At 42.2% G+C, this 24774-nt stretch overlaps 1 protein-coding gene across 7 annotated transcripts in view; it reads left to right on the forward strand.

Annotated features, from left to right (window-relative positions):
* Window positions 1-24774, forward strand: part of ptprt (protein tyrosine phosphatase receptor type T) — a 339518-nt gene that overhangs the window by 24236 nt on the left and 290508 nt on the right. For all 7 annotated transcript variants that reach the window (XM_079579208.1, XM_079579213.1, XM_079579209.1 and 4 more), the window contains exon 2: window positions 13419-13544. In XM_079579208.1, the coding sequence (XP_079435334.1) occupies window positions 13419-13544 (126 nt within the window). The remainder of the gene's footprint in view (window positions 1-13418; window positions 13545-24774) is intronic.

The following is a 24774-nucleotide window of genomic DNA, read 5'->3' on the forward strand; positions in this document are numbered from 1 at the left end:
CGACCTACTTGAAACGTTTGTTGTTTTAAATTAGACTAAAACTTGAGTGGAACAGTAAAACACAGCAGAATTAGCCTCCATTCAGTCTTTGTTGATGGACTGACAGTAAAAGTCCGGTCACTGACAGTTTCTCTGCTTTAGTCCCGTTACGTCTGAATAATAAACTCACTTCCTCGTCTTTTCTGCTGCACATCAATCCATGAATCCCTTTCATTTTCACTGTTTACATTCCACAAAAGTTCCCTGCACATGCGCTGTCTTGTTCTGTTATCTGTGGTTGCGTCACAGCGCCTCACACAGGCCTGGTGGATGAATCGCACTGGTTGTGGATGCACACATTTACTGAGCTGGCTCCGTGTTTACAGAGAAAGTTTCTGATTTTATAAGCGTTTCTACTTCATATGACTCTAAGGCTATATCCACATGAAGACAAGACTTTTATCATTTCATTTCAGCCTTGGATGGATCGGCTCACGTCTGTAAAAACAGTGCAATACATCTGCTAGTCCTGTGTGAGGCGCTGTGATGCTACAAAAGAAAATAGAACGAGACCGGATAGCACATACACAGTAAACTTTCTGAAAACAATAACAGCATGTGATTATGAATCGCTTCCATGGATTCACGATCTACAGAAGAGCCTTCGACGTTATGGGACTAAAGCAGAAAAACTGTCAGTGACCAGACTTTTGCCGTCAGTCCAAAAACACAGACTTGAATGGAGGCTAATTCTGCAGTGTTTTCCTGTCACCTGTCGCTCGCGGTGGAGCAGAGGAACTGAGGATTGTGCAGAAAAAGGTATTATAAGGCCAGTAGTTTATGGATAATAGACACCACACTGGTGCTGTGATCGCTTTAGTAAAAGTTGCGACGCTGTAACAATGGAGCCCCGGTAAACAGCATTTCCACTGTACCTTCTGTAGCTTTGACAATGTTCGTTTACAAACCCTCAAAACGCCGGTTTTGTGTGGATGATACGATGGATTGATAAATTACTTTTGCGTTTAGTCCTGAGCTTGACTTTGTGTGGACAGTGTTAGAGAATTAACAGTGGTGTTCGAGAGGATAGATGAAAAATAGGCAGAAGTCTGGATGTCTTACCCCAGGCTCACATTAACTATGGTCTGGGTTCGGTCCTGATCCAGTCCGGGTTTGCCCCAAACTACCACTCACTGTGAGTCCGGCTGACACTGTGGCTCCGCCGGAGGCACAGAAACGGCCCTCGCGAGAACAGAAGTGCGCGGGTTGCCCTCTCGGTGCGAGTTCACGTGATGATTAGCCCCTTATATATGTAGGTTTTGTAAACAAAAGCCGTATATGCCAGAACAACGACTCTCCCTAGTGAAGTGGATCCTTTGCAACACACTACTGCCCCCGTGTCACTGGTAATGGAGAAATGTTTACATTTACGACGTTACGCGCGTGTACAGGTGGTAAACGAGACCAAATAAGTAGGGAGCAGACCGATTTTATTTTGAAATACACCGGATCTTTCCTCACGAGACCTGACTTCCTGCTTGGCTCGTGTTTTTCTGTCAGCTTGATCCGCTGGGGCTCCGGCCTCCGGCAAAAAGAGACTTCTTGTGGATTCTTTCCGTTGACGCCGGACGGCCTCGGTAACCGGACCCGAACTTCACGGAGCAGTGTGAGTCTGCAACATTGGTTTTAATGACTTTCTAAGTTCGCGGAGGCTGTACCGGACCTTAACCGGATTTAATGTGAGCTGGGCGTTATACAGGAGATGTTTATTTACCATCGGTACGGAACCCGGAGACAAGAACACGAGACATTGCACTAGTCCTACCATTCAAGTCTGTCTATGCTTCCACAGAAAAGGGATAAATACCTCTCAGAGCGTCATACTGACACGCAAGCAAACATTCAGTGGCTGAGAGTGGGCGAATGAGCACCACAGTCAAGGCTATGACAGAGATAGTACGACTGGACAGCTTGACCCAGTGTGATAAATAGCGATTTAATGTTATCCTCTAACAGACAGGGCCGAAAACTGAAAAGCATTTTTGTCCAAAAGAGTAAAACAACACTGATACAGATACATGAGGACAGAGGAGAGACAGGCTGTGCGTGTCAAAAGCAGTCAAAAAAAGGTACGGAGGCACTCCGGAGTAGCAAAAATTAAAAATCCTTTATTAATACATGGACAAGAAGATTAAAAAACGGCAACACGTTTAGACAGCTATGTCTTCATCAGGGCGATTTTTGTGAATGAAATTACTTACAGGTGTGTTAAAATACCCGAGAGGGCTCACGTGACCCAATGTGACAAACCAATACATACACACAATGTACAACATGTAATTATTAAGACATGGAACAAGCCAAGGAGCTATTGTTACATATGTTAGCAGGACATATTAAAAAACATTCACATGCAGGAAAACACATGTGAAAAGTACAATAATAACAGAGCTTAGTATGACCGCACTTGACACGCACAGCCTGTCTCTCCTCTGTCCTCATGCACTATCGGCTCCTTGGAAGAGCACCCGTGAGTCTACTACAACCTGTTACACCTATGGGACCCAAAGCAGCGCTCATTTTCTATTTTCACTGATACAGATACAAAATCAGTCTTGAAGAATGTTAGTTTGTCACTTTGATTCCCGTGTTATTCAGTTAACACATTGTGGCTGTTTCCTATGTGCTGATCACGCTGTTCTAGATTTGTTGTTCCTCCACTTGGGTTTCACTCAAGTAATGGCACAGCTTGAGAGCGGTGGCTATAGCGCTAACAGCTGAGAAAGTAGCGTCCATTGTTTGGCGACCCCTGTGGCACGCATCAGGAACAGTGTCTTATCGATTAAGGAACAACTGCAGTAAACTGGCCCGAGTTGCACCGAGTTCCAAGTCGACTTTGCAAAGATGAACACGCACAGGCTAAACATGTTAGTGCCACTTGGACACACGTGCCCTCTGGCTGCCTCTGCTCCCTTCTCTTATTATCCGTGTGCAGTGAAGTGGCGGTAAAAGCATTTAGTCACTCACCCTTCGCTGGCTCTGCGCTGTCTGCGGCGGGGCAGGGGCGGACGACAAGCGTTTTCGAGACATAATGTGAACGTTTACAGATGGGGCCTGTTTGCTTGACAGTGGATTTGATTTGAGTTAATGAGAGACAAACTGGAAACATAAGGTTTGCGTAAGAGTGAGTCACGGTTTCTGCGCACACGCCGTCGATCCCGCACTTCAGAAACACGTCCGTGCAAACACCGGAGAAGGAACTCAAGTTGGGACATAAACATTAAGGTGAAAGTATTGATTTTTCACGCTGTGGTCGAAGTGGAGATTTTGATCTATTTTCCTCCCTTTACATCTTAGTTTTCATGTCAGATATAAAAATGATGATGTTTATTTTATGATGTTTTGTCTGCGAGGTGGGGGCGACCCGGAAGTAGCTGCTGCGCCGCGTAGAAAGGCCGTCTGTCCCGCGGGTTTTCATTCATAAATATTGACAGATTTTACATCCACGTGTCCTGCTAAGGGGCCCCGTGATGACGCTTTCACCCAAATATGGTGTTTTTCCTCCTACGAGACGCTGGAGCGGAAAAGTGGAAGAACGGGCCGAGCATGCGCACTCGCTACAAAACTTCAGGGCTGGTTTTCTCTGAATGAGAGAAGCCGCACTCGGGCAGAGCCTGAGCCCTTATAGAAGCTCCCACAGACTCCAAACTTTACAGTCTGAGACACAACAATAGTTTGAAGGTTTTTTCAGAGGGATTTTTTAATATCTAATTCCTAGCCTGATCTATTCAGCTTTGAAACCAAAAAAAACAGGCGGAATTTGAGTTTTTACAGATTTTTTCACTGATGATTAGTTTATTGAAAAACTAAACAAAATATCCAAAATCCCCTCTGAAAAAATCTTAGTTACTAATATGTCAATAAAATAAAACCATAACATTTAATCTGGCTCAATTCATTATTTTTGATTTGATTGATATAGGCAATTTTGGTAATTTTAATGCTCAAAATGCCTTATTTTTACGTGAAAACATAAAATGACAGAAAAAATGCAATACATTTTTTCCTCATATTTATATCTGTGATGTTCAGCAAAAGTTTCAAATTGATATCTCTACATTTTTTTTTTTTCCCTATTCACCTGCAGTGTCTCGCCTTAAGTATTCCCCAGCGTTTTAAAGAGATGCAGTAATATAACCCTCACAGTGACAGACACATGCTAAGTACTTTGGGCGTCTAAAGGCTTTCCCAGTGTTACTTTGAAGGCCTGAGTTAATATGCTCGAGCAAAAGGACGCACTTCAGCGCTCCCATTCAGGGTTCTGACTCTGCTCTAAAGGCGACATGGAAACACTGCAAAGGTAATCATGGACAAGCCGGGGGAAAAAAAGTCAAAGATAGAGATGAATCATCCGGAAACTAAAGGGACTTTATGTTGCCCCATCTCTGCCGCTATGGTTATATCAATCCATTGTTCCACCTGCCATATTGTGCTGTTCCAGCTGCTTTTTGAATCTGTTAACAGTCAAAAACAAACACTGAAGCCAAAAATCATAGGAATCCCCACACCAAACCACAAAGATCTGAACAACCAGGACGCTCTACACTCTCCATAGAACAGGACTCCACATGTTCACCTCTTTGTGTTCTTTGTTGTTCTGTCTGTCCTATTGTCCAACATGCACTAGGTACGTGAAAAAAAGAATCTACGCTTGGGGACGATAAAGTTTAATTATTTCTTTGGGATAATGGTCTTTTTTAGCAAGTGCAGAGCCTCCTCATTGACGAAGCTGCTGTGGACGTTAGCACCGGTCACGTTAGCGTTAGCGAGCGCGTTGCAAGAAGCCCATTTACTTATTGTGGAACTAAGGTTTTTACTGTATAGAGTTCAGGATTGTGAAGTCATATCGCAAAGCATCATGGGATTTGCAGGAATGAAAAACATAGTGGAGATTTTAAAAGGTTAAATACTGGAGTTGTTGTTCACATTAAAACATTTGGATGTGGACAATGTGGATTTTCTAAGCGGATAAAAGGGGTTGTGGCTTGTACAGTGAGACAGGGACAAATATTTAAAATAGATCTGTCGTACGACCAAAGACGAGCTACAACCGACCTCAGGCAGTGTCTGATGTTTTGGAAGGCTAGTCATGGAGTGAGCTTTGTCTCGCTGCAACTAGGATCTCTGTCAGTGTCCCGTCAACAACGCAGCAAAGGCCGGGCATGACCGGGTCCGACTCCGCATTTTACTGGACTTTCCCTGCATTTTTACACAGAAATAATCACCACAACCATGAGGCACTCACCTCAGCTAAACACACCTTCTGTAGCCTGATATTTGCTACGATAAACTTTGGTCGTAGTTACGATTCGCTCTGTGAACCATCTCACAGTGGAGACGAGTGCAGCTCATGATTTTACAAACCCCATGTCGTGCAATATGACAGTAAAAAATCTTATAAGACAAACAAACATCACACAGTGTACACCAGGGATTAGATGTATGACTCAGCATCTAACATAGTTGTTCCACAGCTTTTGTTCTCCACGTGTTATGCTGTTTTTAGCTAAGGTCTATGGAAAATGTTTGCTAGTATCCACAAACATGGCGGACTTACATGAATTCATGATATTCCATTGATTTAAGGCGAGACACTGCAGGCGAATAGGGAAAAAATGTATATTTACAAATATCAATTTGAAACTGTTGCTGTCGATCACTGGCATAAATGTGAGAAAAAAATACATTGCAAGTTTTCTGTCATTTTATCTTTTCATATAAGAACAAGGTGTTTATGATAAAAATGCCTCAACTTTCCCATTTTTTCAGCGACGAAATCTGAATAATGGATAGAGCTACATTCAAATTTATGGTTGCATTTTATTGATGAATGAGTTACCAAGACTTTCTCAGAGGGGATTTTGGATTTCTTGTTTAGTTTTAAAATAAGCTGTTTTTTAGTGGAAACATTTGCAAAAAATTTAATTTTCGCCTTATTTTTTGACATTCAAAACTCAATAAATGGGGCTTTGGGATTAAATAATAAAAAATCCCTCTGAAAAAAATCTTCCAAGTATTGTTCAGTCCAAGGCTGGAAAATGTGAAGTCTTTAGGTCCGACTGACGTGGACATAGTGTCGCCACAATGACAGAAAAATGTGTTTTGAGAAAAAGGGCCTTGAAATTGCATTGTCCCATATAAGTCTATGGGGGAACATTGAATCAGCGCAATATTTAAACATGTTGTTGTGAAGATTAGGCATATTTTCTGTTTCCAGGTGAAAGCTTGTATGTTCAGAGACCAATTTGGCCCAAAACCTGAAAACTGAAAAAATGGTTTTGCCTGTAGTGTCTCCCCTTAAATTAGTGACCAATTGACTATGACACAATCACATTGACTTAATCTACATGTTAACAAACAAACAGTCCTAGCTTAGTGCTTTGTGGGAGTGTCTCAGTGGTTCTCTTTTCCGCTACTTCGACCTTCGTTTAAATCCTACTTTACGACGCTTGTAGACCGTCCACTGTCCCGCAAATGTTTATACATCTGTGCACATGTTTCACGCTGCAAAATGATTGTACAGAAGCATAAACAACAGCAACCAGGGTGGCACAGAGCATGTTTCTCTGAGAACTGACCTCATGGAGTTAGTTTTTATTATTAATGTTTGATAATAAAAGGTGGATGGGGAAGATGATTTCATGTTAAAGTCAACAATCTTGCCTCTGATTATGTTAACATTGCCTAAATCCTGTGCTTTAATGCTCTGTACTTCCAGCCATTGCAAAGTGAATATATAAATATTGGCCTGTTGGATGTTATTTACGAGCTGTGGAATAATGTGTCAAACTAACTTGTCAAATTAGAAATGACAGTTCACTAGTTACCATGTCCTCGCGTCTGAAGGCGTTTTTAATGTGAAACGTCAGGAAAGTGATGCAGTCATCCTATTATGTCGATTAATTTAACTCACGGGGCTGATAAGTGACCCGGAGCCTAATGAAATCATCAATGCACGGTGTTGTCCTGCCGGGAATAATCTAATCAAACACGTCAATCAAGTCATGCAGCGCTGGTTCATTATTGCTTTGTTTACCAGGACGAACTAAGGTCTCAGGTTCATGGGCTTCGTGTGTGAAGTTTGCATGTTCTGTGTTTGAGATTCCTTTGGATTTCCCCGTCAATGCAAACAAGTCCGTGTTACTCCAGCCAAGTCGTCGTCATATCGCTTACTGTGGGATGCACGCGCCACATATGTTCCTTTGCATCTTCGTTTTCACATTTCAGAGACCTTGAGAAGAATATTTCAGCTTTTTTCTTTTAACTACTCGGCTGTATTTTGAGACTAGGTCATGAAATTTGGTCAGATCACATGAAAAACTTGCTACACTGCAAAAAGTAAATATCAAGCATTGTCTTAAATGACTTGAATTGAGGAAATGTATCTTGTTTTGAGCTAATTTAGACATTTTTCCTGATCGGACCGAGTTTACTTTGCTTGTTTGAGGACATTTCAGACCAGTTCTAGGGTAAATCTCGCTTGAAATAAGAAAGTAAAATTGCCAATGAGATAAGACCGTTTTTCTTACCCCATTGGCAAAGAATATTACCTGAAATAAGAACAAAACGTATTGAAACGAGTCAGAAACATCTCAGAACAAGTGAAATAATCTAGGAAAAATGCCCAAGAACAACTTACCCAGTCAAAACAACTAAAATTTGGATTATTATGCTCAAATTGAGATGTTTATACTAATCTAGTTAATTGCTTTTTGCAGTGTACATACACAGGCAGGACGATACGGCCTAAAATCTGTATCACGATATAAGAAAAGGAAATATCACGATATATTTGACGACATAATTGACTCTGTGCATCACTTCAAATCATAACAACGCTTCCTGTTTCGATCCAGTGCCCCAAAATAAAAGCACCATCTTATTCATTAGTTCAGCAGTTCATTAGTTTAACTTTCTTTCTGCCTAACTAAACAAAACATCATAATTAAAATGTGTGTATTTAATTATATTCTTGTAATGTTGCAAGTACCTAATCAATGAGACGAACTGTGTGCTTTTATTTCGGCGTGCTGGATCGAAACAGGAAGTCAGTTCTTGGGCGGAGTTGTTAGAATTTAAAGTTATGCACAGAGTCAGTTGACAGTGGACAAATTACTTCAAAATCCCAGCCTTACGCCTATGGGGAAGATTAATTCAATGATGTTTTATTCATTTTTGTTTTTACGGCACACTCATTTCCTGATGATCTACTCAATCAGTTTACATCTTTCATTTCATTTTACTTTTGAAGCACCTGCCCCCGTGTTCTGTGAAAAAAAAAAAAAAAAAAGCCGTAAGTCACCCTGCTAACTAGCCGACTGGGCTTTCCCTAACTGTGTGTAAAATCATCTTTGCTAAGCTACGGCAGAGAAAACTAAGAAGCTTTAGATCTGAACCTTTTCAAATATTCAAAGTTTCATAATTCTGTGGGAAAAGGCCAACAGCTGATCGCGGGGATCTTTTTTCTCTTCTTTTCTTTTCTTTCTAGAGTAATTTTTGGAATATAACTGACCTTGCATCACATGAATCATTTTGAGGGACTATTTTCTAGCAGATCACTCCGCCGCTGCGTAGCTTATACAACCACGGAGCTGATGCTGCTCAAATATAAGTTCTTTTAAATGCAAAATGGTTAAAATGATTCTATGGACACAGACATTTATATGGTTAGTCTGGTGTTATAAGTGATTTGCCTCAGGTGCTCTGTGGAGCGGGTCACACTGTTTTTAATGCAGGCTAGCTGATACCATAGAAATGCACTAGCCTTGCACTAGCCTAGCGCCACGAAGCTCTTCAAACATAAGAACTGCATGAATTACAAAAAAAATATTTCCAGAAATCAGCAACACTCTGGATAACTAGGAAATGAGGCCCTCCATCCATCCATCCATCCATTTTCTTCGGCTTTATCCGGGGCCGGGTCGCGGGGGCAGCAGCCTCAGCAGAGATGCCCAGACTTCCCGGTCTACACACACCTCCTCCAGCTGTTCTGACCCCGAGGCGACACCAGGCCAGCTCGGAGACATAGTCCCACCACCGTGTCCTGGGCCTTCCACCAGGCCTTGTCCCACTAGGACATTCCTGGAACACTTCCCGCGGGAGGCGACCAGGAGGCATCCGGAACAGATGCCCGAGCCGCCTCAGCTGCTCCTTTCGACGTGAAGGAGCAGCCACTCTACTCCGAGCTCCTCTCGGGTAACTGAGCTCCTCACCCGATCTCGAAGGGTGCGCCCAGCCACCCTGCGAAGGAAACTCATTTCGGCCGCTTGTATTCGCGATCTTGTCCTTTTCGGTCATGACCCAAATCTCATGACCATAGGTGAGGGTGGGAACGTAGATCGATCGGTAAATCGAGAGCTTTGCCCCCCGACCGAAATGAGGCCCTATGTCAAAAATCCTGAAATATCCCTTTGACACTTTAATATGCATTAAAAGCAATAAAGATGTCAACTCTGATCTGCAGATGAACTCCCTCACTGCTCTCATGGGGTTAGACGTTCAGCCTGGGGGCGCCTTGTGCAGATGTGGGCCCTTCAGCAAATGAACAGATAGTTTTCTTACAGCTGTGTCTGCCAGTCCAAACCACTCACGTCACGACGATCATCACTGCAGAGCTACGGCTCATTGAAGTCATGATCAGAGGATTGCTGTTGAATCCGGGACTGTTTTTGGTCCAAAGTCCTGGTTTAGTTCCTGAATGAGCGCGGCCCCTCCCCTCCGCTCTTTTCATCTCCTCCGCACAAACACAATTACACGCCGCGTAACCGTACGGCGAACGGAAACCAGGCCAGCGTCAGATACGTACGGCTCATTTGTGAGAAACTTGATCCGCGATCCTCCATCTGAGCCATACTGCGAAATATGCGATTAAATATTCATATGGAGATTGTTCACCCACATGGAGGAACGTTAACAACTGGATCAGAAGAAACAAATCTGAATTTGCTTGAAATATTTGGATTAAAGAACGCGTACACATCTGCCCTCGCTGGTGTTTAAAAATGAATTACTGTGTTATAGATACAGACGGCATCGCTGGAATCGTCCATATATGGTCAAAAAATCTGAACTTTCTCTAATTATTCAAACTACTACTTTAACTACTTTAACAAACACTGAGTCATGAATATAGTTTTCTACTAAATAAAGATACAAAGACATGGAGAGGAGCAAAGTGGTTCAACAGACCATAAATACATTAATTCTACATGTTAGCATCGTGCTAATGCAAACGGCTAGCTAGCGCGAGCTACGACTGCTGTTTTTTCACTTCTACAGAACAATCTGCTGTGAGAAAATATCCATATGGGCCAGATTTACACTTGACTTTATTTGTATGTGATAAATAAGTTCATATTTCACCGGAAAATGGCTAAAAGGAGTGGAAAATTGTGTTTCTCTAAAGATTCTATTTTTCCCCTCTGCGAGGCCACGCCCCCTTCTATGATGAGATGCCGCCTCTATGATATTGTGCAGGTTATGAATGCATCCATTTAACCTCTCAACCCCCACCTTAACCAAGTGCATTTTCTCCAGTTACCCAAATATAAAAACTTCTCTGACTGGAGAGCTATAGACCTAGCCTGGCTAACACCTGACTAAAACCACAAGTGATATTTAGTCTGGGGACACCAATTCATTTGCTCGTAGGAGAGGTGTGGTTTACGATCGTCCATACTCGTTTACTGGGCGATACGGAAAAAAAGAAAAAAGGCTATCATGCGTCTGCACGTAACCATAGCCAATCCTATCATCGTATGAGATGACGTATGACGGGTTTATCAGTAGATATAATTTTTGTCCCCTCCGCCATAGCCGCATTGAACGACCTGTAATTCCCGCCCCCCCCGCATATTCTCTTTTGCGTAGTGTGCTGTTACTGTCTTTGGCTTGTCTTCTGTGTCTTTTGTGTGTGTCTCTGTGACGGCTGTGAAAACAAATTTCCCCCTGTGGGACAATAAAGGTCTATCTATCTATCTATCTATCTATCTATCTATCTATCTATCTATCTATCTATCTATCTATCTATCTATCTATCTATCTATCTATCTATCTATCTATCTATCTATCTATCTATCTAATTGATCTGTAACGTACAATACGATACGATATACTTTATTAATCCCGAAGGAAATTCAGTTTATCAGCTGCACAATCAAGTCACACATACAAACATGAAAACAATAAAAACATTGTGACAATAAAACATGACTTTAATGATCTCACAATGGAGTCAATTAAATTACATTTTTTTTCACACAAGAAAGTCTCTTGGTATCGGTAAATATCGGATATCGGCAGACGCTCAAACCCCGGTATCGGTAGCAAAAAAGCTGGATCGGTGCATCTCTAGTACCGCATATAATCTGCAATGTGGCTTTAAAGGGACTAGATGCAAGTTCGTCATTTCATGCTCACTACTGCCACCCCAGGTCTTTTGCGTAACTGCAGTCTCTATATTAAACTCATGCATGACGGCACTTCGGCCCGAATTAACACCTTTCTGAGTGACTGCAGGATTTCAGAGGCAGTTGTGGTGAACAGGTCTGGTCTCATTCTACACATTAGGACATGGATGGAACATGTCGGGGGAGGAAAATACTTTTAAACATTTTTAAACTCCATATCATCCCTTTAACAGAGGCTTAATGAGACTTCCTTTTATCAACAGACACTTACATCTCAGAAAGAAAAACTCTTAAATATTTGAAATGAAAGTTCTATTTGGGAGGAAAAGTGCCGTTCCCTCTTGATCAAACTTTAATCTCGCTCAAACTATCTTTGCACTTTCCTGTTTACACTGGTCGTATTCATTAAGAAGACGATGCACAAAAACAGACTGAAATCCCCTCGTTATTTTACAAAATCCATGCGCTGAAAACAGTTGCGTCCCAGAGTCTAATTAAAACAAATGCGCGGCTTGTTTTTGCCCCCGGCTCCCGCTCCGCGTTACACACAGACTCGCTCTAATTGAACTAATGCCTCATTCACGGCGCTGACGGTATCAAACGGCGGTGTATAAGTGCGCGCTGACAGCCACATTACACACTTCACAACACATTTAACTGTTGTGTGTCAAACATATGTGCGGCGACGAGCGCGCGACTGTCCCGGGGGCGAGCGGTGGAGGCTAATGCGCCGGAAAATGAGCCCGGGAATAAAGCATGAAATAGCCATAAAAATTACCGCGTCCGACGGTGAAAGTGGCCACATCGGGTTCACGGGGATCGACTCGCACGGCGCTTTCGGGGATGAGAAGCACACGATCTGCATGTACTGTATATTCGTGCCAGTCATGTTGGAGAAATGCTGTATTTGGGCCGTGCAGGTGATGGTTAATAATAATAATAATAATAATAATACATCAGACTTGTATAGCGCTTTTTTGGACACTCAAAGACGCTTTACATGGGGGATAAAACAAAACAAAAAAGGGGGTTTAGGAAAACGCTAGTTTGAACAGGTGGGTTTTGAGGACTGAATTGAAGGTTGGTAGTGAGTCCGAGTTTCTAATGGGCTGTGGGAGTGAGTTCCAGAGAGTGAGGCGGTTGGAGGCGGCTGAGTGGAGGCGGCGGGGGGTTGGTGTTGTTGCAGGAGCTCGGTGAGGTCGGGCGGTGCCAGGTTATGGAGGGGTTTGTAGGTGAGGAGGAGGAGCTTGTGTTGAATATGATATTGAACGGGGAGCCAGTGGAGCTGTTGGAGGACGGGGGTGATGTGTTCTCTGGACCTGGTGTGGGTGAGGCGGCGAGCAGCAGAGTTCTGGATGTATTGCAGTTTTTGGAGATGAGTGGTGGGAAGTCCGTAGCGAAGGCGTAGCATCTATATAAGTTGAGACCCTTTTCAAAAACTTTGGTTCAGCAACAATGTCCTAACTTTCCTAACATTTGTAGCCTGGTATGTTTCACAACTTACAGGGTCACTTCAATCAGTCGAAGTGTATTTCTATAGTAAAATGTAAAAGCACTGGCAAAATACAGCATTAGGCGTTATAGACCTGTCTGAAAAGGTAAGTCTTTACTTTTTTCTGGACTTGAGCAGTGCAGTTCAGTGATGACTCGGGGACACTTTCAAAACTGTCTGAGAAACCAACCGGGGTGGAGGGGATGGGGGCGATGTGGGAGCGTCTGGATGTGCTTGTCAAAAGGCGAGCAGCTGCGTTTTGTACCAGCTGAAGGCGATGTAGTGGGGACTGCTTAACACCAAAATAATGTGTGTTACAGTAATCGATGCGTGAACTGATAAAATTGTTCCAAAAGCTTTATAACTAGAGGCTGAGTTTACAATATGCTAAAGAAGGATAAAGCAAATTAAAAAATCTGGTATCGTGAGTTGTTTCCGTGCTCTGTCCGTGACCTAAACCTGTGCCCTTGTTGTTGCAGGAGGCTGTACGTTCGAGGAGTCCTACAGCAGCTGTGGATACAGTGTGTCACTCGGCACCAATGGATTCACCTGGGAACAGGTCAACTCCTGGGAGAAGACCACCATGGACCCCGCCCTGCCCACCGGTACCACACATTTACCAAACGTATCTTGACCAAAAATGTCAGACTCGCTTCGACTTAGACACAGAGCATTGCAGCTGCACTTCAGGCAGTTTTACATATTTAGGCGCGAGTGTTGATGGCAAATTCTATTGATTTCCTATGTACTGGCTAACATTTTTACCACAAGGCTTTACTGGCGAGCTGAAAGTGTGCCGAGTTGGCATCAGCTTGCTACTTGTGAAGATATGTTCAGAAAGCTGTGAGAAACATTATGCGTCAGCTATTGTTATGTGATTAAAGGAGGACTGTGGCGTTCCAGAGCATTTTTCACTGAGATGAGGAAAGGATTCAGGGTAAAAGCTGCAAGTTAGTGATGAGATTTTAAAATAAAGTCGCCACCTGGATTTAACTGTAGCTTTGACCTGGGATTGGAGCAGTTGGTCAGGTCTAGGTTCAACAACACTATGACCCCCAACTTCTGAAACAGTCCCGCAGCCATTGTGTGCTGTAATCAAAGACAAAGGCAGTCCATTGGAACATCGATGCAATTTTCAGGCAGTGTATGTAAGTGTATGGGGAAAAATGGTGGCTTTGGTGGAGTGATTTTGCCCATTGGCCACAAACAGTGCTGCCACTCCCTATACGCTGAGCGATGATGAACGTAGGAATCTTTGTGCCGCGCCAGGAGACTTAGTAAACGTAGTAAGTTTGCTGCAAACTTCTGTTCAAATGTCCTGGCTAAACTTTTGCATCATGTAGTGTTCTCTGGTGCCTGTGCTCGCAGTGGAGAGTGAGGAAGGGAAGAGGGGAAGAAAGGCGCAAAGAGAGAAAACATGTTTGAGCTGAAGTGCACTGTGGCTGCAGGAGGGGAGCAGAGAAACTCAGGGTCTGGGGGGAGAGGGGCACCAACTGTTAAACTGCTACATCCATATTCTAGACCAGGGGTGTCAAACATACGATCCAGCCCGCGAGATGATTTAATCCGGCCCTGCCCCGTAGAGCATAAATCCCAGAGTATGTCAAAAAAGTAAGTCTCGAGCCCATTCCTGTGCGGTGTTATGATACTTTACAGAATAACCAGAATGCTCATTCTCGCCACTAGGAGGCCTTAAATGTAAAAAAAGGAAAGGGTTCCACACGTGTCCAGCAGAGGGCACGGACACTATAAGTGCTCAGGATATGAACAACACATTATAGCCACGTGGTAAATGGACAATCTGCCTCAGGACGGCTGTGGCTTCAATAACAGCTTACCACCACCGAGTGTGGAGTGAATGAATAATGACTATGTCGTACTTTGAGGAACTTGTGACACAGGCTTGTAAAGTGCAATACAAGTGTAAGTGTACAAGTGTATTAATGAAGCTACAGTCAAGTTGGGGCTTTGACCAAATCACAGCTTATTATTATTCATTTATTGGGAACATTTTCTCTATTATCTGTGGCCCGCGACCCAAAATGAGTTTGACACCTCTGTTCTAGACGGTTTACTTCGCACATCTCTTGTTTTGGAACAGGTGCGTAAGAGAAGGCCCATAAAGACCAAACGTAGAATAGAAAAAATCTCTTGCACACTGTCTACTTGCAACACCAGTGTTGCTTTATTATGCTATGTTTCGGTCAGGCTAATAGGGCTGAAACAACTAATCGATTAATCGACAACTAATCGATTACTAAAATAGTTAGAAATAGTCAACTATTTCAGTAATCGATTTATTGTTTTCTAGTGAACACAGACTAAAATAAAGCAAAAAAGACATAACAATTATGTATTTTGGATGAAAACCTACTTTGTTTTTAAAGTTAGGGTCTGCAGTGTTTTGTACATTGTAAATTTCATAAACATCTGGCTTTGTCTCGTCCAATCAGAAAGCAGAACGAGCATAAAGAGCCTCCTACAAATGTTTACTTTAAGTTTACTCCATCAACATGTTTTCAAGAGGCGCCACTTTAGCTCTATATGATGAACATTTAAAAAAAAATACCATTTCTATGCACCTTTCACAGTCAAGCGATTAATCGATTAATCGTAAAAATGATCGGTAGTTAATCGATTATCAAAATGATCATTAGTTGCAGCCCTACAGGCTAAACATTTCTCTATTCCTATGTGAATGGAGCCTGGCCTTTGCCATCCGTAAACTCCGGTCAAGTATCTTTTCCCTACAGCGAGCGGGGGAGGCGGGTGTTGTGGGTGACACCGGATTAGCTGGTTGTAGTTTGAAAACTGATCCAATCGTTTAAAAGGAGTTCACCCCTCCCACCTGAAAACGCAGCTCAATTGTGAAGTTCCAGACCCAGACAAGGGTAAGACCAGGCTAATGTGAATGCCTTTAAACAAACAAACAGAAAAAAAAAGCATTCCCCAATCACTCCTGACACTGGAAATAGATGCATCCTGTGTTTTGACGTTTGGACTGGCAGGAAGTGTCTGAATCCACACGGCGGCTCGTGCCTGTGTACAGTCTGTCACGCAGCCTGTTCCGGTGTGAGGCTTTGCCCTCTTCTCTCAGTCTGCGCCGTCTCCTCCTCTCAGCTCCGCTTTTCTCTCCGTCACACAGACACACATCGCTCTGAGCCGGGCGCTCCTCTGCACCGAGCGCCTCTCGTGTCAAAGCAAAGCGTCTCAATCTCCGCTGACGTCTGAGTGAGCGCTCCGTCTCCGCTCCCGTCTCTGCATTAACCCCCCGTACGCCTGGGCATCTGTCTGTGGTCCGGGGCAACGCTCGACAGAAGGAGGGTTTAGGAATATGTTAAGCGCAAACATGTCTGATAAGAGACTGCTTCTTTGTTGTTGTTGTTATTATGGCGAGACGCGGCAAGTGGTGGTCGATTTTGAAATGATTGGCTCTTTTCACAGCAGATGAATAGAGAAAAATGAAGTGGTGATATCAATTTGAAACTTCTGCTTTAGGTCACTGACATACATATGAGAAAAAAATCGTTTTATGTTTTCATATAAAAGGTAACAAACATGTGCTTTTGCTGTGAGCGGCTCAGCTCTCAAGAGACAAGACTGTAACTTTACAGGGAGTGGGTGCGTCTCCAGCTCGTCTCCATGGAGATGTGACTAAAGTCAGTAGAATTTGAGATTTAAAGAGGTTATCTAGGTCCTCATCCAGATCCATTATTTGATTACCCAGTGCAGTTATAGAATTTTTTGTGTTGAGCATTAGGAGCATGTTTTGTTCTGATGTCAACAGTTGGTCCAAAATGTTACACGGTGTGACTTTAAAAGGACTATACAGAGTTGAAAAATGTTAAAACCAAGTGTTTTCCTCCCCCTACATGTTCCAGCCATGTCCTAATTTGTAGAATGAGCTCAGACCTGTTCACCACAACTGCCACTAAAATCCTGCACTGTCACTCAATAAGTTGTTACTTCGGGTCTGAAGTGCCGTCATGCACAAGCTTGATATAGAAGCTGCAGTTACACGTATGACCTGAGGTGGCAGTAGTGAGTATAAAATGGACAACTTCCATCTAGTCCCTGTTTAATAATTGACAGGCTTTTCAAAAACCTATACAAGAAATACAAAGCAGCCTCTGAAAAAAATATTGGTGACACATGAACAAAATAAAACAATACATTCAAACATGGCTCTGTTTTAGGGTGACCAGATGTCCCAGTTTACCCGGGACTTGTCCCAGTGACTCAAAACTTGTCCCACGTCCCAATAGATTTCTCTAAAACCATCGATCTGTCCCAGTTTTCCCGGTTTTGGGGCAACATTGTCACCAAAATAACACACTGGTAAAGAATGTTTTAGCCCATGTGAATATCAATTACCAAATACAAACCGATTGATAATTTAAATTCTTGAATCTCTCGAGCACATTGATGCATGTTATGAGAATTCAAGAGTTTTACCTTTCAGCAGCGGAAAAGACGGTCAAGATTTGGAACCCCTGAGGCCTATTCCCAAATTGTGTCCCAATTGTTAAGTTGGGAAATCTGGTCACCCTGCTCTATTTCAATATCAGGTCGTCCAAAACATAAGCATTTGGTCCATTTTCATGCATAGAATGTCTTAAAGTGGGGGTGTTATGCAAAATCAACTTTTTCAAGCTTTACATCATGTTATTATGTCATTCCCTCATTAAAAAAACATGGCTGTAGTGTTGCCTTGGCACATTCACGTATTTTTGAGTAATCTGTAAAAACTCTGATGACGGCCATTTTAGGGATAGGTTTGCCTGAGTCCTCCTAGGAACGCCCCCACCTCCTGGAGACGCCTCCGAGCTTTTGTCACCAGCCGAGTAACCAACCACTGCTCCTCAGCAGAACCCCCTCCCCACTGATGCCACAGACAGCGTGTGGAGGGGCGTGTCGGAAAGGCTCAGAGGTTCTTAAAGAGACAGAGGCCTATTTCAAGACTACAGCCATTTTGAGAGAGACATTTTATACAAGGCAGTTATTCTAATTTACTGCATTTACAGACCAACAGAAGGTTTGGTCATCATTGTAGTGTGATATAGACTGGTGCTATGTGATTGAAAAAAGCATAATACCCCCTCTTTAAAGGGGCTAGATGCAAGTTCGCTATTTTATACTCACTACTGCCACCAAAAGACAGTTGTGGTGAACAGATATGGGCTCATATAGGGGGAGGAAAATACATAATTGTAACATTTTGAAACTCCGTATAGTCCCTTTAAAGTTCCAAATGTATTTCTCTAAATGCATGAATCTATTTTTTCGTATTCACCTGCAGCGTGCGCCGTTGACCCGAAAACATCATCTCGCCTCGGGCCCCTAGAAAGCTATAAACTGCGCTGAGTTTGAGTTTGGCGACAGCAATAACGAGGCTGTAAGTGTCTGTATACAGTGCCTTTTATTCTCTGTGCGTCACGCAGGCGTCTGACAGGAGCGCGCTCGCCGTAAATCCCCAGAGCTCCTTTTGTCTTCACTCAAGAATTACTTTGTTTCGGATTTTGCCGCATCTCGCTGACATTTCCTGCTCATGTTTTGACAGTTTTTGATTGGTGAGGCTGTAAACAAATCATTAGTACGCGGTGATTGTCGTAGTACGTGACACAGGCTATTAGGAAATACAGTGGTTAAATCCTTCGTTTTTGGCGGAGCTGATGGGGAGGAAGGTGCAGGTTGAATTTGTTGGTGTTTGTTGAGCTGGGATTGTTGGGTCCTTCCAGGGCTGCAAACAGAACATGCCTCTCATGATTTGTATGTTTAGAACAAGATGCTAGCGTGATTTGTTTTGATTTAGAAGCTCCTCACAGCACGATAGCGGACAAATCTTTGTTTTTTTTTCATCCAAAACCAAATAATAATTGGGCTATTCTGATTTTGATCTGATGTCTACTCCCAAAACTAGAGAAATGGGCGATAATATCTCATGCTGCTCAAGAAAGGAAAGGACTTTATTTGTATAGCACCTTTCACAACAGTCACAAAGTGCTTTACATGGGACAAAATCACTCCATACTTTGTGGTGGTAAGTTACCTACCGTAAATTATCTAATACTGGCCTGTATTCCATTAGCGGCCGGGTCCGGGTTCGCGGCTGGCGGAGGCAAATTAAAGCCGGTCTCTAAAACAGGCCGGGGCTTTTATTAGAAACTAGTGGTAGAAATATTCCCCATGTTAGGAATTTGTCTCATACTCGTGTAAATGAAAACTCACGTGCAGGAAGTAAACAAACGGGAACCCGGGCCGATGGGGACGCTGCGGAGGAGCTGATCCGAGCGTAACTTTGACACAGATTTAGCCACTTTTCAAACCTCCTGTGATTATTTGTGGAAACAGAGGGAGAGTTGTGTGACCCTCCAGGGTTTTAATAAAGTCTCCATCGCGTCTTCAAAGCACGTCCAGCTGCTCCGTGTGCAGGTCAGTCCCACGCCTCAAAATAACTCCTCCCATCAGCGCGAGCGTCTCGTCTTCTCTCGGGTCAGTCTCATGATCGATCACAAACACAAACGCTCCGTCTAAACTCGCCTTTTACACGAGATAACAACAAATAAACCAAGTCTGCGGTAAAAACGAAACAGAAACCTGCAGTGACATTGATGTCAAAGCTCCGCTAACAGCAACGAAACACTTCCTGTTGTCCCGACAAAATAAAAGGCGTCAATGTTCCAGCCGCTGGGAGAGGGTTTGAAATGTTAATTAATAAATGAACCTAATATTTTAGGTGCAAATGGACACAAAGTTTGCTTTTCTTCATTCTACTGTTTTTTTGCTCAAATAGAAATAAAGGCCTGTCTCTAATTGTGGCCTGGTTCCAATAAAGGCCCCGGCCTATATTAGACAGTTTACGGTATGTAGCTTCAGTTTCCCCTGGGGGAGACTGACAGAGACTGACCGCACACATCAACAGTCCTTCATAATTCATTCACACACACATCATTCATCCTGGCCTATTGTACATGTTTTAGTGGTAGGGGAAACCTACACAGACATGAGGAGAAGAAGCAAACTTCAGAAAGGCCCAATAAGTATGTACTATATACTGAAATGTGAAAATGAAATTCATAAAGTAAGTATTGATGTTTTGATACGAGGGGAGGGGAAGATTGATAGATCTTCACACAACTATTATTCACTTCCAAAGTAAAGGATCCTGTGGGGGCCCCTCAATAAAAATAATTCACTCTATTGCAAATAACTAGCAATGTTTTACAACTTAAAATTACAAATCATTATTACTTAAAGGGGCTACACAGAGTTTAAAAATGTTAAAACCAAGTATCTTCTTCTCCTCTTATCGATAGCAGGAACTGAAAAAATATATATGTTTCTTTGGATCCAAGTTTTGATGCTGTTGGTCCAGGGACAGCATTAAAGGGACTATATGGAGTTTAAAATTAAGTATTTTCCTCCCCCTACATGTTCCTCCATGTCCTAATGTGTACAATGAGCTCAGACCTGTTCACCACAACTGCCTCTAAAATCCTGCACTGTTACTTAAAAAGGTGTCACTTCGGGTCCGCATTGCCGTCATGCACACGCTTTACGCAGTTACGCGTAAGACCTGAGGTGGCAGCAGTGAGTATAAAGTGACCAACTTGCATCTCGTCTCTTTAAGGCTAAATAATTTCAAGCAGTCAATTTGAACAAAAGTGTAGATTATTTGCAGAGCCCATGGCCGTCCCTCTGATCACCGCACTCCCTCACACGTCACACAGAGTGGGTTAATAACTGACCCCTGACCCCGAAAGCAATGTGTTTTTCAATTTAAGTTGAGTTCTGTGAATGCCGTCTCCATGACTGGGTCTGATTAAGGCAGAAAACATTCATTTGTTAATAAGAAAAAGCTTTGAGCAAAATGTGAATAACAATGTTTATGCAAATAATTGATAATGCGCTTCAGTCTGAATGAATATGTGATGAAGTTGGAGGAACAGCGGTGCAGCGGTCAGTGCTTTTATCACAGTAGGAAGGTTTGAATCCTCTCCCTGTGAGTCACTGAATCAGCCCCTGGTCCAGATCCCGGTTCATGACCTGAGATCGGGCCCCGGGCGGTTTTCCCCGAGGCGCTGGTTGAAGGATGGGTCAAACTTACTTGAAATGCCTGAAAGCTGCTATGCAAGTAATTATTCGTGAACAATTTATGTAATTTATTGGACGAGCATGTTAATTGAAGAGGGTGTTCTTCAAATATATCGTCTATGAGTATCAAAGTATAAAGTAGTACAAATGCTGTTGGTTCAGGGACGGCATTAAAGGAAGTGACTTGGTTGTTTCAGCTCTTTTCAAAGTTTTCCCCCGTTTTTCCGCTTTGCATTTTGCTCATAATTTATTACTAATATTTTCCCATTTCCCCTCATTTTTTATACATTTTCCCCCTAAAATGATTCCCCATTTCTTGACGCTGGAAATGAATTTTAAATTTGCAGATCTTCCAAACATTATTGATCTGTTTTCTGGTTCTAGATAACAAATATTTCCGTATAGATACTGAATAATCATCGTTGAGGTATTTTTATCGAAAAAGTATTGTTAAAGGGATATTTCAGGATTGTTGACATAGGGCCTCATTTCCTCGTTATCCAGAGTGTTGCTGATTTCTGGATGTATTTTTTTAAATAATTCTTGCAGTTCTTATGTTTGAAGAGTTTCGTGGCGCTAGGCTAATGCAAGGCTAGCGCATTTCTATGGTATCAGCTAGCCTGCATTAAAAACAGTGTGACCCGCTCCACAGAGCACCTGAGGCAAATCACTTAAAACACCAGACTAACCATATAAATGTCTGTGTCCATAGAGTCATTTTAACCATTTGCATTTAAAATAACTTATATTTGAGCAGCGTCAGCTTCGTGGTTGTATAAGCCAGTGGTTCTCAACCTGGGGGTCGGGACCCCAAGGGGGTCGCAAGACAGATTTGGGGGGTCGCCAGATCTTGTAGCTAAAAATATATATATATCTTTATTAGCATATAATGTAATATTTTATTATGGCATGTGTGTCCTATTTCACAATAGTGCCATTATTTGTTCTTAATTTTATACATTTTATTTTTGCCATATGTTTTTTTTATTTGTTTTTTTAAGAATTATAAAGGCTAATGCTCCTATTACTCATGATGAGACCCGGACACATTTATATGGTTAGTCTGGCGTTATACACTGCAAAAAGTGAATATCAAGCATTGGCTTAAATGACTTGAATTGAGCAAATGTATCTTGTTTTGAGCGGTTTTCACTCATTTAGACACTTTTCCTGATCGGACCAAGTTTACTTTGCTTGTTTGAGGACATTTCAGACCAGTTCTAGGGTAAATCTCGCTTGAAATAAGAAATTAAATATATAATATTATAAAATTGCCAATGAGACAATTTTCTTTCCCCATTGGCAAAGAAAATGTCCTGAAATAAGGACGAAATGTATCGAAACGAGTCAGAAACATCTCAGAACAAGTGAAATAATCTAGGACAAATGTCCAAGAACTTCTTAACTAGTCAAAACAGCTAAAATTTGAATTATTGTGCTCGAATTGAGATGTTTATACTGATCTAGTTAATTACTTTTTGCAAAGTGATTTGCCTCAGGTGTTCTGTGGAGCGGGTCACACTGTTTTTAATGCAGGCTAGCTGATACCATAGACATGCACTAGCCTTGCACTAGCCTAGCGCCACAACTCTTCAAATATAAGAACTGCATGAATTACAAAAAAAAAATATCTCCAGAAATCAGCAACACTCTGGATAACTAGGAAATGAGGCCCTATGTCAAAAATCCTGAAACATCCCTTTAAAGTACTGGTATCGAGACTGACTGTAGACATGTACTGCAGGGAGATACAGTGCGGCAGAATCACTCATATCTCGCAGAAAGGAAGAAGTTCATGTGTATTTTTGACGGCAGGCAGATGTGACTATTAATTTTTCATGAATGACGGATTACGATAAATAGGTCACTCAAGCCTTTCTTCGATTTAGAGACGAACTCCCTCGAATCCAGCAAACCGAGAAGGAGCAGAATCCTTAAGTGTCGTTTTAAAGTCCTGTTGGAAAAAAGTTTGGGACAAAAAGATGTTGAAACGCAAATACGAATCAATAATGCATCCGGGTTGGACGTGGCGCCCCCTCTGGTGGGTTACCGCCGCTTTATTTGATCCGGCTTCAGCGGGAGTTCCGTCTCGCTCACACGCTTTAGCTAAACACTAACTTAAGCTGAATATCCTCATAAATCTCACATTATTTATTCATCAATGCAGCATCAGACAGGTCTCAGTGGGGTTTTCTCCAGCGAGTGGACTCTGGGAAGATAAATCCGAACAGCTTTGATATTGTTTACTTTCTCCAACAAACGTCTGCGCTAATACTTCCCTTTCATTCAGTGGCCTTGGAGTGAGTCGACGTCTATCCGTCCATCTCGAAACAAACGTCTTTAGTTTGTAATTAACATTTCGTCTGAAGATAAAATCACTTTTAAGATAAGCCTCGTTTCGGATACGCCATAAGCCTCGTCAGATCTGCAGCGTACAGCCACACTTGACCTCGCGTTTTGATCAGTGACTTATCGAGAAGCAAGTTTAATATTCATTTTAGAAGTGCAAACAATAGAAATTATTTATTTCATTTCTTCAGTTAAATCCAGATCATATTATTAAAGGAACAGGCCACCGTTTTTACATACTGAGATATGTTCTTACCTTCGCTTTGACGAGTTCTTTTCACCCGTGACTTCAATCACGTAATAATAACAGGAGTAGTTCGAAATCCGCGCAGTAATCTTCACTTTACTGTGCGGATGCCAAACTACTCCTGGTATTACTACACCTTACAATATAGTTCCCCCTTTTATCCGCTTAGAAAATCCACATTGTTTAATTTTGTGTAATTATACTTTGTAGTGGAACACTTCACGTAACCATATTTAAATAGGGAAAACGTGGAAGAGCTTGGTAGCTTCTATCTTGACCTGTTTTGGAGCTATAGAGGAGAGAGGGAGAGGCTAAATGCTAACGCCGTCTGCGCTGTGTTTACGTGACTGAAGGCACGGGGGAAGATCAGACAGGTCCTAAAGAACTCGTCACAGCTCAGGTAAGAACATATCTCAGTATGTAAAAACGGTGGCCTATTCCTTTAACAGATCTGTAATCTTTAAAGAACTACTAGGTGTCAGAGACTCAAGACTCTGGTTTTGGTCAATGACACATCTGCACCAGTGTTGTTCCTTTAGCTCCTTTAGTTTTAGTCTTTTGGACAAAAATATTTTTAGTTTCAGTCACTTTTTAATCATTTCGAAATGTCATAGGTTTTTTACAATAATTAATTATGAAACTAGACACTCTAATACACCTTGGGAGCTCTATGATGTGTGTGTTCATATATATTATTGCGTCTCTTTTCTTTTTTTTTTTGTCTGAGGGGGCGTGGTGTACCGTAGTGAACAGTTGTAAAGCCAACTCTTCTCTCTCGCTCTCTGGAGCACGTTTGACAAAGCAGAGCGGCTTCACATGGAAAGATCGAAACAGTTGAGATTTTAACATTTCTCTGAGTTTTTAAATGGTCAAAATTGATCCAAGGACGACTGAGAAACATCCTGATAAAGTCTTCAATCCGAGAACCAAATATATTTAGGCATTTTCTTCTTCCCATAACGTTAGTGTCCGTCCAGAGAGGAGAGAGTTGGAGAGAGGAGTTAATCAGAATGGAGGGTGTTGCATAAAACCCATAAAACCCCATCATTCAAGTGTCATGTTCCTTTTTAGATAAGCTAGTAACTTTATTTTGCGCCGAATTAAAGAGAAAAAGCATGTATTCAGTAAGTATTAAACAATGTTGC

Source organism: Gobius niger (assembly GCF_951799975.1).
Source record: "Gobius niger genome assembly, chromosome: 20".
In the NCBI taxonomy this organism is placed as follows: domain Eukaryota; kingdom Metazoa; phylum Chordata; class Actinopteri; order Gobiiformes; family Gobiidae; genus Gobius; species Gobius niger.